General features: G+C 29.6%; 4 protein-coding genes across 6 annotated transcripts; 1 reads left to right on the top strand and 3 right to left on the bottom strand.

Annotated features, from left to right (window-relative positions):
* LOC148226359 (nicotinamide riboside kinase 1) lies at nt 1–812 on the bottom strand. The gene has a single exon (XM_088203236.1). It carries the CDS (start codon nt 810–812, stop codon nt 246–248), a length of 567 nt encoding a protein of 188 aa, XP_088059362.1. The 3' UTR covers nt 1–245.
* On the bottom strand, nt 1–2,395 carry LOC148226360 (uncharacterized). Its single transcript, XM_088203237.1, has 5 exons — nt 2,272–2,395; nt 1,583–1,675; nt 1,369–1,514; nt 1,058–1,295; nt 1–985 (listed from the first exon to the last, which is right to left on the bottom strand). Exons 1-4 carry the CDS (start codon nt 2,330–2,332, stop codon nt 1,179–1,181), a joined length of 417 nt encoding a protein of 138 aa, XP_088059363.1. The 5' UTR covers nt 2,333–2,395; the 3' UTR covers nt 1–985; nt 1,058–1,178.
* A 1,844-nt stretch (nt 2,396–4,239) lies between these two features.
* LOC148226361 (methionyl-tRNA formyltransferase, mitochondrial) lies at nt 4,240–5,749 on the top strand. The gene is made up of 5 exons (XM_088203240.1): nt 4,240–4,514; nt 4,629–4,832; nt 4,898–5,031; nt 5,091–5,258; nt 5,325–5,749. The coding sequence occupies exons 1-5, from the start codon at nt 4,354–4,356 to the stop codon at nt 5,690–5,692; spliced, it is 1,035 nt and encodes a 344-aa protein (XP_088059366.1). The 5' UTR covers nt 4,240–4,353; the 3' UTR covers nt 5,693–5,749.
* A 2,236-nt stretch (nt 5,750–7,985) lies between these two features.
* Gpdh1 (Glycerol-3-phosphate dehydrogenase 1) lies at nt 7,986–16,266 on the bottom strand. 3 transcript variants are annotated; one of them, XM_088204654.1, is made up of 8 exons: nt 16,181–16,266; nt 13,262–13,439; nt 12,978–13,118; nt 12,583–12,690; nt 12,188–12,518; nt 11,260–11,413; nt 10,638–10,730; nt 7,986–8,197 (listed from the first exon to the last, which is right to left on the bottom strand). In XM_088204654.1, exons 1-8 carry the CDS (start codon nt 16,219–16,221, stop codon nt 8,182–8,184), a joined length of 1,062 nt encoding a protein of 353 aa, XP_088060780.1. In that variant the 5' UTR covers nt 16,222–16,266; the 3' UTR covers nt 7,986–8,181. The 3 variants fall into 3 exon arrangements, with proteins under 3 accessions (XP_088060780.1, XP_088060779.1, XP_088060781.1); XM_088204653.1 differs by lacking the exon at nt 7,986–8,197 and adding an exon at nt 8,528–8,786; XM_088204655.1 differs by lacking the exon at nt 7,986–8,197 and having other exon boundaries at nt 9,012–10,730.
* Nucleotides 16,267–16,830: the final 564 nt, after the last annotated feature.

The raw sequence follows: 16,830 nt of genomic DNA on the forward strand, positions 1-16,830 counted from the left end.
AAAATGCAATAAATTTATTAATATACTGTTAACATAATAAATGATCAAACAGTTTTTAAGAGCAATTATATTCCTTATCACTATAAACAATAATAATAACGTATCTATTTAATACAAAAGGAATGTCTAAAATATCAAAACAACCAAATGTAACAATTAGAATAATTTGCTTATAAAAATAAATACATTTATGGAATTAATACTAACATAGTGCTCAACTTTATGCTAAATATCTCATTATTCATCTATTTTATATGTAACTTCAAATGGGTTGTTTTTTCTAAAATGTCACTGACAATTTTTTCGAACAAATTAATATGTATACCATTTAGGAATGTTATACTTTTATCATCTTTGAGTTCATCAAGATTTTTACAATATTCCGGCCAAGCACACTTCTCGAAATATCCAGGAATATCTGGTGGATCATAGGTACGCAAATCTCTTCTTAGTTTACATTCATCTTTATCCAACACCAAATGATATTTCAACTGGCACAACTTCGCTATCGGTTCATAATTCAAAATAATGAAACCCTCGATTATCATCAACTTCTGAGCCCCACCTGAAGGGGTGACTAAAACATTAGTTATATCTTGATACATTTTATCCATATCCAACGAAGACATAATATCGTAATTTACATGATCCATATTTTGGACTTGAATATGTTTGGGACTATCCTCAGGATAAAAATAATTATCTTGGCTAAAAACAATGCAATCTTTAAATTTCTCCGATAATTTCGTAGCCAATGTCGTTTTACCACCACAAGTCACGCCCGATATAGCGACTATAAAATAGGAATCCATTTTAAACTTTATAAAATACAAAAAAAACTGATTTAGATTTTATTAAGTTTCACACAAAGGGAACAAATGGTAAATAGTGAATCCCATTAGGGAACCAATGAACGTCAATCCGCACAGTGAAGAAAACAGTAATGCATAGATTTGATCAATAAATCCCTTATAGAACCAATGATCTGAAAAATAATATTATGTTAAATAATTTGTATATTTTTTTATCTAAATTGAAGTTATGTGAATATTAATACCTTCTTCTAATTCAGTAAAAGGTAAGACTGTAAGCCATATAAAAGTATACGAAGATAATATAAAAGCTAATATCAAAATGATTTTCCCAAAAAATGCATCAGCCAAATCCATCGACAAAGGCTAAAAGTTTTCCTGTTCGAATTTTCTAAAATCTTCTTCAGTGAACACAGTGCCTTCATCGGGTTTCTCCTCTTCGATTTCTAATATTGGTTTTCCGGTCTTTGCTCGTTTTATTAACTATAAAATTATATAATAATAATAAAATATTATATTTATATTATAAATCACATACATATGTATTTTATAATACCTTTTTAGTAACATCCGATGATAAGGAGTGACTGCACAGATGCTCCAATTTCTTTAGGTTTTCTTGTATGTTTTTTTCAGTAGAGGTTTTTTGTATTTTCAACTTTTTTGAAGAGCTATCCGAGACGTTGAAGATTTTAGTATTTTCTGTAGAAACACGTGAACTTATGTATACACAGTACTACGAAGAGAATAAATAAATAAATGAATAATACCTTTCTTGCCACCTTTTCCGAAAGTTTTAATACTACGATGTGCAGTCGGTATTAAATCGAACACACCTTTGTTCTTCTTATTTTTTCTTTGCCCTGAATTAGTAAAAAAAAAGCATTACTAAATTTGATCGTTTTTAAACATGGAAAGTGTTTAATTCTGGCTATAATTTAAAACTATGTAATTTAAGGTGACCAGATTTTGAAAATGTCGAAGGAGGGCACTAAAAATAGAAAGACCATCTCGAAAATTTTTATTTGAGGGCAAATTGCTACCGGAGCTAAAAAGAGGTCATCTCAGAAATTTTCGTTTGAGGTCAAACTGCTGCAGGAGATAAAATAATCATTTCCGAAATTTTTGTTCATTTAGGGATTCTGCGGGAGCTAAAATGAAGGTCACCTCGGGCATTTTTGTCCGAGAAAATGTGGGCATTAGTAACAAAATTTTTGAGGAGGACGTCTGGTTTTCTTAATGCATACAATAGATACTTATAAAGTACAAACAGTTTTATTAACTATATATTTTACTATAAACTAGTTTTAGTATTGGTATTATATAACCAATTTTTAATGAACGTTTTTCATTTTAATATTCATTATCTAATTCGTAAATTAAGATTATTGTGATTGAGTTTATAAAATAAGTTAATCAAAATAAATTAAATTAAGTGTACTCATAACTGTTTTAATACCTTTTTTAATTTGTTGAGAATCTGTGATTTCAAGACTTCGTTTCACTAATGAAGCTGACATGACTTATTTCAAGGAAGATGTCATGACATTTAAGGTTAGGTAGTCTGTAAGCCACACGGTACTGTATTGCCATTGGCAAAAATAAATACGTTATCAGTTACTACCTATTTATTCGAATAAAATTATAAATAAATTAAACACGGCAGCCAAAGTGGTGACGCCTTAGGCCAGTTTCACACGTGCCGGATGGATTCACCCGGCACCGGGCTGGCGCCGTTTACAAAGCTTTCACACGTGGCCGGTCTCTGGCCGGTTTCTGGCCGGTTTCTTCCCAACCCGACCTATACCCCGTCAACTGGTGGCAGTAATTTAGGATTAACGGCTTCACATAAGTCCTTCCACACATTTCGCGTTATTTTTTTATTTTTGTATGTATTCTACTAAGATAATTAAAAGAGATTACATTAATATAATTAAAATTTCGAGGTCTATTTCTTCCGCTATTACCTAAACACGAGGAATATATTTAATAATTTTATTACAAGATACTACAATCACAGTCAACGGCCCGGTTCATGTTTGAGTTTTACCCCCACCACACTCAACTCGGTACCCGGCGCCGGACAGTTTAGTGAGCGCGGCCGGCGACAACCCGGCAGTCAGCGTCGGGCCGGCGCCGGGTAGATTTGTCCGGCACGTCTGAAATGATAGGTACTAGCCCATACAACACCATCCCCACTACACGGCGCCGGCCCGGTGCCGGGCAAATCCACCCGGCACGTGTGAAACCGGCCTTAAAATAATTATATATAAATTAAATGAAAATATAAAATCAATATATGAATAATAAATAATATAAATAAAAATAAAAGTATATACAACGTTAAGAACAAACTTAATTAAAATTTAAAATAACCAAATATTTTTTTATTATTAATTGTGGGAGATACGTTTAGTTAGAATGCCTATGGTGCATATGCGAATCCAAAAACTTGTCATAAAGTGGTATATTTATTCATATAATTTGCTTTAAAATATTATTTATTTACATGATAATGCTTTATTAACATCTAGTAGCATAAAAAATACTATTTTGAAAATATTTTTTTGTAGAAAATGTCAAAATACAATTATTAGTAAATGTGCAATACGAAATAAAAAAATGCAAAGCTTAAAAATTACCGAAAATTTACACGTAAAATTTTTTTTTTTTACGTAAAATATTTTTAAATAGAATCGTAGGCAGTGGCGTAGCTATGGGGGGCGGAGGGGGCGGGCCGCCCCGGGCGGCACTTGCTTGGAGGCGGCATATTCGCGATGGGATCGTCTACTGTGGTTCTTATTGGTTACTTATATACATTTACGAATAACAAGAGCTTAATAATAACTAATTTATTATTTTAAGAAATGCTGATTTTATGACCCTACAAAAAATGTATGGGGGGGGGCGGCAATTTTAAGGATCGCCCTGGGCGGCACATGCCCTAGCTACGCCACTGATCGTAGGACTTGTTTTTTACGGCTAAAAAGTTTACCTAGCCTAGTCTGCGTGGCAAGCGCCATATAGCGCCGAATGTAACTGCGTCCCACACGCCGCAGTTCCTCATATGGCGCCATATCCCCTTTCGAATCGATTATACTATGAAAATATATTTTATTTTATAATGTGTGTGAGACATCTCTTGTTCTTCCCATTCATTTCTAAAATTACTTATTAATAGAAACACTAACCACCAGTTCGCAAAGAAGGGTAAGTTTATCGGGTGTCATACAAAATCGAATCTCATAGGGTCAACAGCATAAAAAAATTTCCACGCGTGCGGGATAGTTTGGTCCGTTTGTTTTGAGTCGAAATTTACTCGATAATTGATAGATCGAACAACGATGATGATTTGAGACATACCGACGCTCCTGCCAGAAATAATAATAAACTTTAAGTCAAGTAGCACAATTTGTGATTTAAAATTATTTGTAATACATATTTTTGAAATTATTAATTATTAAAAATAAATTTATGATTTCTATAATGGTCGTCTTCTAATGTTTTTACGACCAAAATTTAAAATGTTCTGTCAAATGTCATGTGGCGATGGAGCACTAAAAGAGTAGCTTTTAATATTAAACCGATAAATACATTCATTTTTTCAAAGAAAAATTATTGCGATAGGAAAAAATGGGATATCCTATTTTTTGGCACCGACGAATTTTCACTAGCCAGTCTAAAAGTGATACATCAAGAATAGTATGCCATATAACCTTATTGCTATTTATAAAAATTCTGTTTTGAATTAAAAATTGATTAGTTATATAATTTCGTACTTTATGAATGTAGCAATTATTATTTTTTATATTCCAGTGTCAACAAAGGCATCATTAACAAATTGGAAGTGGTTGCTACTACAAGCGGTAGCAACAAAGCCATGCTCAAATATGCAAAGAAACATAATTTATACACACATAACTGGCCTTTGAGTCCAAATTTGGATAACAAATTTCATTTAGGAATTGTTGTTTCATTCGGCCGTATGATTCCAAAAAAGATTATAAATATTTTTCCACTGTAAGTTTGATATTATATTAAAAGTATTTAATATATCGATAACTATTGCATTTTTTTATTAATAGCGGCATGTTAAATGTGCACGCTAGTCTATTGCCTCGATGGCGAGGTGCTGCTCCCATTATTCATTGTTTACTTAATGGAGACACTCATACGGGAGTTAGTATAATGAGGATAAAACCTCATCATTTTGATATTGGTATGTTGTTATTGTATTTTATATTAAAACTCATTTAATTAAGTAAATAATTATTTTAGGTGATGTTATAAAACAAAAAGTAATTGAAATTAATAAAGATATGTTCCAACCTGAATTACATAAATTGTTGGCTAGTATCGGAGCAAATTCTTTGATGGAAACTTTAAATGAGTTACCAGAATGTCTTAACAATGCAAAGTTGCAGGATTCTTCAAAGGCCACTAATGGTGATTACATCTGTACATTAATATTAATTTATAGATTATTTATTATTTGTTAAAATTATGTTTCAGCTCCAAAAGTGCACGAGTCTCTTGCCATCATCGATTGGGAAAAATGTAGCGCTTTACAAATTCATAATCAATCTAGAGCTTTACTAGGAGTGTACCCATTGATTACTCGATTCAAAGGAAAGGAAGTGCAGTTGAAAAAAATACATCTTTGGAAAGAAGAGAGTTCGGAGATAGATTTGAAAAAGACTCCCGGTCAATTTGAATTTATGAAGTTGAGGAGAGTCATAAGAGTATGCTGCGGCGACCACAAATATGTTTATTTTGAATCAATAAAAGTCAAAGGCAAACCAGAAATGAAAGTGTTCGACTTCAAAAACGGTTTTATGAAACTATATCCTGTTGATCATTTGAAATTTGACTGTTTATAATATTTTATTGTATAGTTATTAGAACATAAATAAAAAAAATTAACTTTTGAGCTTAAATTACTTATTAAAAATCATATAGATAATAAAATAAATAAAATAAAATCAGATATACGGACATTTTTGTAAACATTTAAAATATATTGTTGCATGATATCATTTACATTTTCACATACATCAAAGATAGTTAAAATCTCTATATTCATAAGCAACATACTAGTCTTATAGAAGTAAACAAATGTGCTCTAATTTGGACATGGAAGAATTTGAGTGCATATGTTACATCAAGAATAATTATCAAATGTGTCCATTTTTATAGCTTCTTTACATGCAGAAACTTAGTAAATAGTTAAGTTTCCGTGTATATGAAATATACCGTCAAGACTGACACTTATGTTAGTACCATATTTAAAGGTTAATCGTAGTTCATAGTACAGAAAATCAATACAAAATCTGATGAGAAATGAGAAATTATCAATTTATCAAAGAAAATCTAAGAAATACAGTTTCAAATTTGGGTTCTCAATTACTCGTAGTTTTCAACTATTTGAATATATTTATATTTTTATTCTTCGTTTTTACCAATATTCATTTATTTAAGCAATTAGTCCTGAAAAACAATTAATTGCCTATAAATATTATTTAATTAAAAAGTAATTATCGGTTAGTAATAATTTATTTAATCATCGGTAACAGCGTTCTCACTGCGACGGCGCCGACATGATTTTATTGTTTATGAATTTTTTACTTCTGAGAAGGGTTAATTGTTTTATGCGCTCTCCAATTAAAAATTCAGCTTAGATATTCTTCTTTCGACTCACTGAAGTCGTAATATTTCTATAAATAGTCTTAATATAAATGCTAGATAACCGAGCGTTTCTACTGCAAGTGCACGATTTTATTGCCTTTGACGTGGATTCTAAATAAGAACGCCCCATTTTAATGAAAAAATATAAATCTTAATAAACCGTACTGAATGGCCAACTTTTGCTTCCTCCTGAAAAAACTAAATAACTTCCCTGGACTAAATAAAAATAAATACTATTTTTTTAATTTCAATCGGCTAATGTGAGGCCTTGTCTAATAAGAAGATTCTATAGCCTCCAGTTGCAATTTAATTTTCAGGCAGATTATCATGGAGCTTATTTGACAGACGATTTTATTGAATAGACTCGTAAATTCAAGTATAGGTCGAAAGTTCACAATATAATGTTATATACATCGATGACTTCACTACTGTGAGTCGAGTGGCACATACCCTTCAGCTGGCGATATATTATATAGTAATATTTTTATTCAAGAACATATCAAATAAAATAAATATAAAATACGTTTGCGTGTTGGCTTCAAGAATTATGTGTAATTTAATTTATATAGTGTGGAGATCAGAATTAGTAATTATTTTATAAATATAATTTCGATCGATCATCACAAATTAGCTCTTCCAAGATTTTCTTAGTATCATGGATAAATTTTATGATAAATAATAAAAATAAAACCGGAATAGGCTATGCATTCTGACATCTATTGTTCTGACATCACTACTTATTTAGTAGTTGTTGATTGTGTTTACTCTGTTGTAAAGCATTAGAATTAAGAATAATTATTAGAATAAATAAATGAACAAATAACAATTATTTGTTAGCAAAGATAATCGTTATGTTGCAACAAAACACATGCACAAAAGTCTGCGTCATTCTGATTTAATTGCAGGTCGAAGATGATTCTTGAAGAAGTCTAAGAGGTAGCACTGGTAAGGTGTTACCCTGGGCATGTAATTATGCCTCGTTCGTTCCAAAAGAATTCAAACATAATCTTTCCCGTAAATAAATATTATAGTTGTGTTCAAAACAAAATTTCTTCTAAAGGTATGGAGCCATTCATTGCTCTTTCTTGGTTTCTGGCTGGCAGCAACAATTTTCTTAGAGGGCTTCCGCCTTCTGCTGTAATATTCTCAAAAAGTCCCCAGCAGGCAGCAATACGTCATTCTTTATGATGTGGTAACCACCATGTAGCTTTCTAGCTCACTTGTACATTTTATAGAGCGACAGATATGAATCAATGAAAAAAGGTGCTCCACCCTGGTACATGTTTCAAATACAGTGGGTGACTTATTTATTTAAATTTTCATATCGAACTTAAAAACATTCATAAAAAAATATGAAAAGGCAATCAAATGTATACTTACTATTCAGCTAAACTAATTACTTACAGTATTCTTATCTGCGATTATGTTTTTAGGTTTGTTTCATGATAATTTGTCTAAAGCTTTACATACTTATTTCACAAAAAAAGATTTTTTATAAAGTATACTTAATATTTTTATTTAAGCTTATTAATACATTTTATATTTATTTATTTAACAAGGGGTTAACACCTAGAAAACTAATAATAATACCTGTGGAATTTTCACATTGTAAATATGACTATAAAAATAACCTGCAAAAATACAGGAAATTCATATTTATGTGCAAAATAAAATCTTGCAGGAATTACTTGAATTCTTGCCTGAAAAATAAAAAAGAAAATATGCAATGTTTAATTTATACTGAAGAATGAAGAACATATTAAAAACAAAGCAAGGTTGTAAGAAAAAAATATAGTTAAAATGACTTATTTAACTTACCGGTATTGTGTGCATTATCTATAAAATGCATTCACTCACATGTGATAATGTAAAAATTATCATTAAACATGTAAAACATACTATGACATGCATGATCTGAGGGATAATCCATGCATTGTGTCAATATTAATGATTATATTTGAGCTAACATTTGCTATATATTTTAAGAAGTGCACAATTTTGACATCAACGGATTTATGAAAACAAATAAATGAAAACCAAATAGTTTATTGAATATAAATTTTGATAACATGTACATGTTGCGATTGAACATTACGTATATAAAAATAATATAACAATTTTTGTTTTAATTCCAATTGCATTGTTAGAGAATGTTTAGTAATTTATTTTTATGCATATGACCAGTGATTGAATACCAGTGAACACATGATTTCGTTAATATTATTAATAATCATTTGAAGTATCACATTAATTTTTCACAATGAACACTTTGCAGCCACTTGTCCTTTCCTAAAATCCATGAAGAATGAATTGTTAAACATGAAAACACTAAAAAAGTCCCTACGTTTGTTACTCAATTAAATAATAAAAAAAAAAACAATAATTCATATTATGCGCAAAGAAAAATGTATAGTATGTATTATATATAAAATGGTACATCATGCAATGATAATTGTTTAAAAGTAAAATTTCATCTAAAGGGTTCTTTTTAATGTAGGATATAAAAACATGCAATGCTAAATTATAAAGTGATTTATTAATAATGAATAGTTATAATAAATAACGAAGTGCATATAATATTTCAACATCCTATATATATGTTATTACTATAACAACAATTAATTTAGCAGTCGACTAAATTTCATTTAGGATGTTGTACATACATACATACATAAAGAGCTTCAGTAATCATACAAAATTAATCACAACATAATGGATACTATAACAAATAAACGTAAACACAATCTATATTTTCACATATTCGATTAACATAAAAAAATAGTAGACATGTTAAATTACGATAGGATAAATAAGATAGGGAATGTCAATAATCATTAAATATTTTTTACACATAAATAAAAACATTTTTTTCAACAATTATTAAATACAGTTAAACAAAAATATAACAGTTAACCAAAACTAATAAAAGGCACCATAAAAACAATACTTTTACAACAAATTTGCATTAAATGCATTTTAAGCTCGCTTAATCACCAATTTAAGTTTTCTATTTAAAAGAAAAATTTAATCAAAAATTGAGCGTTTGCGTTATCATAAACAATTTGGCATTTAACAATACTAATTTAGTCACATACTACTACTAATTTTTAATTCACACATAATGTGAGAAGTTAACAATTAAGTGTTTACTTTTATCATTTATCGTTATCGAAATACACAAAGCAATAACTAAAATGACTTTGGCATACATTTCGTAGGCACCAAACTATGGTAACTAAGTACATAACATTATGAAATAAATTTTGTATGATATATAATATTGTGTATTATATGTTTTTTTTTTAATTATCACAACACATAGATAAGTCACAATTTGGATGAACATTTTCATAAGTAAACAGATGTTGTGATACACTTATATTTGACATACCGTTCGTTGCTGACACCTCGTTTTAAATTACACCTCTAAATAACATTCACAAGATACGGGATGAATATCAATTTTAACAAATTATACATTTACATGGGAAGTTGTGGTATATTTTTTTTATTAATTGAAAGTTGTTATTTAGTGACTAATTTTGTTATTGAATTGCAACCAAAAATTATTACATATAATATAGATGGTCTAACTATTGAAATAATCATGCTAATTGATAATAATACATAATCTGGAATTGTAGCACAACATAATTATATTTTTAACGTTTATACTTTTAAAATATTTTACTCTGTATATAATATGTAAAATAGCTAGATATATTCACAGTGTAGCAGGACATTTTATACTTTTATATAAAAAATAAATATATTCAAGCGGCTCTAGAAGTAATCTTCTTTAAAAATTTTGACAAAAAATTATATATCTAATATGTTTATCTATATTCTTCTCATATGTAATTTACATATATATATATTTATCACATCTAATTTTAATGATCATAATTGAATATAAAACCAAATATATAGGCACATGACAACAAACTAACTATGAAAAAATATATAGAATTTTGTTAAAATGCGATTAGCACACAACTATATAAAATGTATATATTTCTAAAATCAAATGTTTAAAAAGAAAGAAAACAAACGAATGTATTGATCCAAGAAAGCGATTAGCAAATATGACTAATACATGTGTTTTATACTCAGTCGTTATATTCAAATACAGTTGCTTACATATGCTCAGGGTGGTTTCTGATGCAGTCGATAAGGTCAGCCGGTTTCAGCTCCCTCATACAGATGCGATGAATAGCGGTGAAGAGTGGAAATCTATAAATAATTCAATAATATCAAATATATATCACAAGTTATGAATCGAGAGATCTGATCAAAAAGTAACAGTACTATCATTCTTACAAGTATGTAAATATTTAGAACAAGATAAATACTTTTAAATTGTAATATGTATTATGAGTAAAACATATAGAAAGCTTGAGGTAAATTAATACTATTTTCATCTATAGAAACTTCAACAGTTAGGGATGGAATAACGTTAAATTGACGATTGATTTGGCTTAGTTCAGTGCAATAATATTCTTGGCGCATATGCACCTTAGCAAAAGTTGTTTCACTGATGATTTGAAAGTCATCAACGTCTGAAAAAGCATTGCATTAAATTGACAGTTCTGCTACTCTTCAGACTCCGTGCAACTTTTGGCTCTTTCCCAGACTCAAAGACATATAATATAAATGCAACACCTGATGCAATTCCCGAAAAAATCCTTTGAAAAACTGTTCTTCTGATATTTTTTGATCAATGTATGTACATATGATATAAATCAATTAAATAAAAACATACTTGTTTTCCATTCCTTTATTTTTGAGCATGTGATTAACTTCCTCAGCCGTAAATGGACCTTGTAACTTCTGACCGTTCAACATTTCGTCTTCTAATTCCTTGATGGATTTTCCTGTTTTGACGAATGCCTCGGACACACGCCTGTTTCTGCCGCCTGTGTTTGAAAATTAATTTTATTACATCCATTCAACAATTGTCACACATCATATAATACACAATACTATTATAGAAATAGTTGATAATATAAAATATTTAGGAATAATTGTAGGTAAAATATTAAATTTTAAGGAGCATTGTAATTAAATAATCAAAAAATTAGTAGAAAAATAGGTATATTATATAGGATGAGAAATTAATATGATAAGTATAAATAAAAAAAATAATCAACAATAGTATTATATTGCCTCACTTCAATTATTGTGCAACACTATTATATATACTTAATAAATTAGATAAAACGATGTGCAAAAATTACAAAATAGGGCAATGAGAGTAGTTGAAAATAAAAATAGATTTACTAGTTGTAGACGAATGATTGAAATAGTTTATTTGAATATTCAAGAAATATTGAAGATGAATATTTTGGTATTTATATATAAGTTAAAAAATAATTATTAATAAGAAATAAAGATGTATGTAGATTTAATTCTAGAAATAGAGATAATGTAGGGATAGATAGGTATAAGAAAACGGGCACGGCCAGGGGAATATTGTACGGAGGTGTGAGTTTGTATAATCCTAGGACAATTCCCAAAAATAAAAATGTAGCGGGTTTCCTCAATGGAATAAAGAAACACCTTCCTGCATTAAGAAATAAATTATAATATTAAAGTATGTTTATATGTATGTTTCGATTATATTTGTTTATTATATAAACAATTAACTATATTAGCTAAATGAATTAATAAAAATAATAAATAACATGTACCGTAGCAAGTAGTGATGAGATCAGCTACGCCACACGATTCAAAGAATGTGCTGAGTTTGCTACCCGGGTAGAAAACGTCGACAAATTTGATCATTTCCATGAGTCCCAATCTGATAATAGCTGCCTTTGTGTTGTCTCCATAACCGAGGCCGTCGACGAAACCAGCGCCGCACGCTACGATGTTCTTCAAAGCACCACAAACTTCGACAGCGTCTTCATCATCGACGACGACTACTCTGAAGTTTTGGGTTTGCATCATATCTCTCAAAATAGGAGCCATTTTAGGGTCCCGGCAGCCGATGGTAGTTTCACAGAACTTTTCTTCTGCCACCTTAAAAATATTAACGAAAATAATGAAAATAACATTCAGTCATAATTATTAAGTTCGTACGTACTTCGCCGGCCAAATTAGCTCCCATAAGAACGTGGCACGGGATTTTCAAGTGTCTGGTAATAATGTGAGAGATGAGATCAATACCACCACCTTCGGCAACATCAAAGCCCTGAAAATAAGATAAAAAATATATTGATTTAATTATTCTACTGAGAAAATCTAACAAATAACATTTGCACGTCAAACTTATTCAATATACTTAACAGCAATGAAATAATATGTTATCAAAAATAATAAATTTCGAACAAAAGACCATATTCTTTATTTTAACGTATATTTAAATTATATTGTTCTAAAATAAACTAGTACTATATTAAAGAATAGTAATTTTTATATACATATGTTATTTACATATATTTTGAAAGGTATTAAAATGCCAATAATATATTTACGTACTTTAATCAACGACAACGCGACGGCTGTCGGCTTGATTTTACCGAGGAGTAAAGAGCATAGGTTACGAATGAACTGATGAGGAACGACAAAAATCAATATATCAGCATTTTTTGCCGCTTCCACAACGTCCGGAACAGCCACCTTAAAATATATAAAATCATTATTTATGGCTTAAAACAACTCGAAAGTAAGATAACCTTGATTAAAAACGGTTATCTATTAAGTTAAAAGTCCAAGATATATTATTTAAGAAAAAAAATTCAAGATTAAATACAAATACTTACAACATTTGATGGAATTATGTGGCCAGGTAAGTATTTTACATTTTCGTGGGTTTCATTGATGATTTCAGTCAATTTCTTTCCCTCAATCATTTCCTCGTAAACGTACATAGTGACGCGTTCATTGAAATTTGGCAAGGCGACCGCATTGGCCCCTACAATTTTGGCAATTGCTGAACCCCTGAAATATTACATTAAAATAATAACAAATCATTTGAAACCTATCGCATATTTTTGTGAAGTCCAGAAACAGAAGTGCCTAAACTACAGGAATGTAAGTAAATTTTTGCACCAGTAGAGTTTTAGGCTTAGCAAAATTTGTTTTACATTTTTATATAAAAAATTGGAATAAAATTATGTTAAAATGTCTGTTAACATTAAACTATTGATACTATTTTGATTTTTATATGCTAGTCTTTTTTCGAAAAAATTGCTAAATAAAAACAAATCATTATGTATTAGAAGGAGCTGTCAAATTTATTTTGATTAAAGTCGTAATTCTGTATATAAAAATCATACGGCACGCATATATAAAAAATATAGCGAAAACATTATTGTATTTGTGTCTTTATGATATTGTTGTGTGCGATAACCAATATTGAAATAATGCCAATTTTAAATCAAAACGGGAACACTGTTATTTAAAGATTCTTAAAATACCCACATAGGCATTAAACATCAACAATTAAATATTATATAATGCACTGCTAAATTTGTAGCATATATCAGGGGTAGACACCAGATGATATTTACAAAAAATATTGTCAATGGGCTAATGATAAATTTAACTTCAATCTTCATTAAAAACTAAAACAATAGTTTAGTTTATAATTTAAGGGTGACATTTGTCAACACTAATTTCAATAGAAAGTCACATTCCATGTTAAATACTAAGATGTGGTAAAAAATATGAATTAATTAAACGTTGATTATAAATATAGTAGTTTTAAAATTAATATATAAATTAATAAGTGTTATAGTAATTAATTTACACGATTAAAGTTATCAAATAATATTTAAATTAACTTTAAAACCAACCATATTTGGGCAATTAATGTAATGTAAGATATTCTTTTTGTGTAAATTTTATGCGTTATTCCAATTGTTACTACAATGGGCAGCAAATGAATATATAGTTATTTTAGGTCATCGTACCCATTTATATAATACACGCCTGTTGTAATGCTTTTCATTATTACGACCAATAATAAATGGCTGAAGCTGATCATATTTTTCATTAATAAAATATATTTGATTTGCTAAATGCTAATCATCTTCCATCGAAGAAGTGATAAAATTAGAAGCAGACAAAGAGCCAGTTTCAGCTGTGTACCGAAAGTTAAATTCAACGATTTGTCAGTAGCGCTTTATCATTTTGAACAATAAATAACATCTTACTCCAAGTTTCAACGAGTCTAACACATACATTACCTACCACAAAGGATTGTAAAAAACAGAGTAAAACGATTTTATGAACAATTTTTACTTTCTATAAAATTGTAACGAACGTTGGCGCCGGGGAACTCATATATGCGTGATTCGTTGTTTATAACTTTTAAAAAATGACTAAAACCAATATTTGGTTTTAACTTTCTGCAATCGGTTATAATTAATATAATATCACAATTATGTTGAGATAAAACTTCATAGTTTCTTCATGTTTATTTAAATAAATATGCAATGGTGCTTTTAGTGATATTCGTATAAAATTTTAATTCATGTAAATGGCCCTTCCTTTGAAATTTTCGGAATTCAAGACCACCTCAACCTTTCTTTAATGATAATGTTCACTCAGTGTACATACATGTAAAAATTAGTGGTTTGAAATTGGAAAAAACGGGAATATTGTTACTTTTATATACTATGTAAATAGTTAAAATTGATAATATAAATAGACGGATTTATACATATTACGTAAAATGAATGTTGTAACCCTGAAATTTTTCAAGTCAAGTTTTGTTTCATGTAAAAACCCCTATTGGATTCTTACTCGATTCTAAAACCGATAAATTAGATCGTTGTGATACTCATATTCATGTTCATACTATTTCGTTTATATATTGTAAATAAGTTAAATATTTTTAAAGGAATAATAGTTATAAAATACTATTTTAATATTATACATATTTTGCTTTAAAAATGTAGTACACAGAAAACATAATTAGCCTAATTCATTTTGGGAATGGGGAGAGGGGGGCAAATATATTTAAATGAGCAGGTTCAGGCTGAATCAAAAAGTTGGAGGTCTATAAAACAAATAATTTGTTAAAAGTTATAATTTCGCTTCAAGGCCAACTTTCCAGGCCCTATTAAAAAAAACAATAATTTATATTTTACACCGCTAGGAATGCTGAGTGTCAATCACGATTTTAGCTATTGTAATTTACTAATTTGGTATTGGACAAAAACGCGAAATTTTTTACAAGTATTTTAAAACGATGGAAATAACAATATTATACAAAAACGACCTTCGAATACTTTGTATTTAACATTTTCCACAGTTTTTTTTTCATTTAAATTCAAATGTAAAAAACTAGTATTGAATTTATAAATAAAAAAACACACACACACACTTGTGTTTTTGAAGATATTTTCAATGGCCGAATAATAAGCGCTTCAGACGTTTCATAAGATTAAAATTGAATTATTAAGGGAGCACACACACGCTCGACATCAATACGCGTTTGTTTACATGCGCGTTATCAGCGCAATTTTATTATCTACTATAAATTGCGAATAAAAGTAATGTCTAATCGAGTACTCGAGGGTATAATTAGAATTGCATTTGCCCATTTACACATTTACACGCGGCGATCGTCGGAAGCGCAAAGCGAGCGCATTGATAAGATTCAAGTCGAAGGCCACGGTATAAATGGTGTATACGCTTCGAAGGTCAAGGTTAGAAAGGTGGAGCTGGTTTACCAGTTGCCGGATCCGACGATACAAACGGAGGTGTTGGCCATGGTTCTAGAAGCGCGTCAAACACCGACAACAGCTGGACAAGCACTAGCACTGCTAGCTTGGCGCACCGGTCAGAAGACGCCAACCTTTTCTCGTCGCTGGGCTTTTGTGCAAAATAGGCTAATTGCATCCGAATTCGCTACATGCCTTTGATAATCACATTGATAATGAACCTGGTATATGGATATTGTTTTTATTTCAAATAATAAAAAAAAACAATTGGTTTCAATTCGAATGAAATATTTTCAAAAGTCGGAATTTAAGCGCTTCGCTCTTGTTAGTAACACGTTACATAATCCCATAATCTGTGACAATAATTTCACGTTATCTACGTTGTAAAATAATATACAATGAGCAACTAGAATCAGATAAGAATCCAATAGTCCAGTTTAGCGACTCAATATATGGTACTTAATGTGCTTAATTCGGTTTATTTATGTTGTCAAATTTAACTAATTACATTGCTAGTACTATCATACATTGCCGTTCAACATAGAGTCGTCACAACTCAAAATGGTGATCGTACTAGATTTACAAATATCTGGACGGTACGCGCGTTTATTTACATAATTAAAAACGTTATAATAAATTATTTTTAAATAACGTTTTTA

The sequence above is a fragment of the Plectrocnemia conspersa genome, unplaced genomic scaffold (assembly GCF_051122295.1).
Source record: "Plectrocnemia conspersa isolate PC_06_02 unplaced genomic scaffold, ASM5112229v1 ptg000014l, whole genome shotgun sequence".
In the NCBI taxonomy this organism is placed as follows: Eukaryota; Metazoa; Arthropoda; class Insecta; order Trichoptera; family Polycentropodidae; genus Plectrocnemia; species Plectrocnemia conspersa.

What these genes read in the sequence shown, in the direction of transcription:
- LOC148226359 (XM_088203236.1), bottom strand. Translation starts at nt 812, where the DNA reads ATGGATTCCTATTTTATAGTCGCTATATCGGGCGTGACTTGTGGTGGT.
- Gpdh1 (XM_088204653.1), bottom strand. Translation starts at nt 16,221, where the DNA reads ATGGCCAACACCTCCGTTTGTATCGTCGGATCCGGCAACTG. An exon ending in GAGCTAATTTGGCCGGCGAA is followed by an intron (nt 12,519 to 12,582) that starts GTACGTACGAAC and finishes AATATTTTTAAG; the next exon opens with GTGGCAGAAGAAAAGTTCTG. An exon ending in AGAAACCACCCTGAGCATAT is followed by an intron (nt 8,787 to 10,637) that starts GTAAGCAACTGT and finishes CATGGATTTTAG; the next exon opens with GAAAGGACAAGTGGCTGCAA.
- LOC148226360 (XM_088203237.1), bottom strand. Translation starts at nt 2,332, where the DNA reads ATGTCAGCTTCATTAGTGAAACGAAGTCTTGAAATCACAGATTCTCAA. An exon ending in CGGAAAAGGTGGCAAGAAAG is followed by an intron (nt 1,515 to 1,582) that starts GTATTATTCATT and finishes GTGTTTCTACAG; the next exon opens with AAAATACTAAAATCTTCAAC. An exon ending in CATCGGATGTTACTAAAAAG is followed by an intron (nt 1,296 to 1,368) that starts GTATTATAAAAT and finishes ATAATTTTATAG; the next exon opens with TTAATAAAACGAGCAAAGAC.
- LOC148226361 (XM_088203240.1), top strand. Translation starts at nt 4,354, where the DNA reads ATGTGGCGATGGAGCACTAAAAGAGTAGCTTTTAATATTAAACCGATA. An exon ending in ATTATAAATATTTTTCCACT is followed by an intron (nt 4,833 to 4,897) that starts GTAAGTTTGATA and finishes TTTTATTAATAG; the next exon opens with CGGCATGTTAAATGTGCACG. An exon ending in TTCTTCAAAGGCCACTAATG is followed by an intron (nt 5,259 to 5,324) that starts GTGATTACATCT and finishes ATTATGTTTCAG; the next exon opens with CTCCAAAAGTGCACGAGTCT.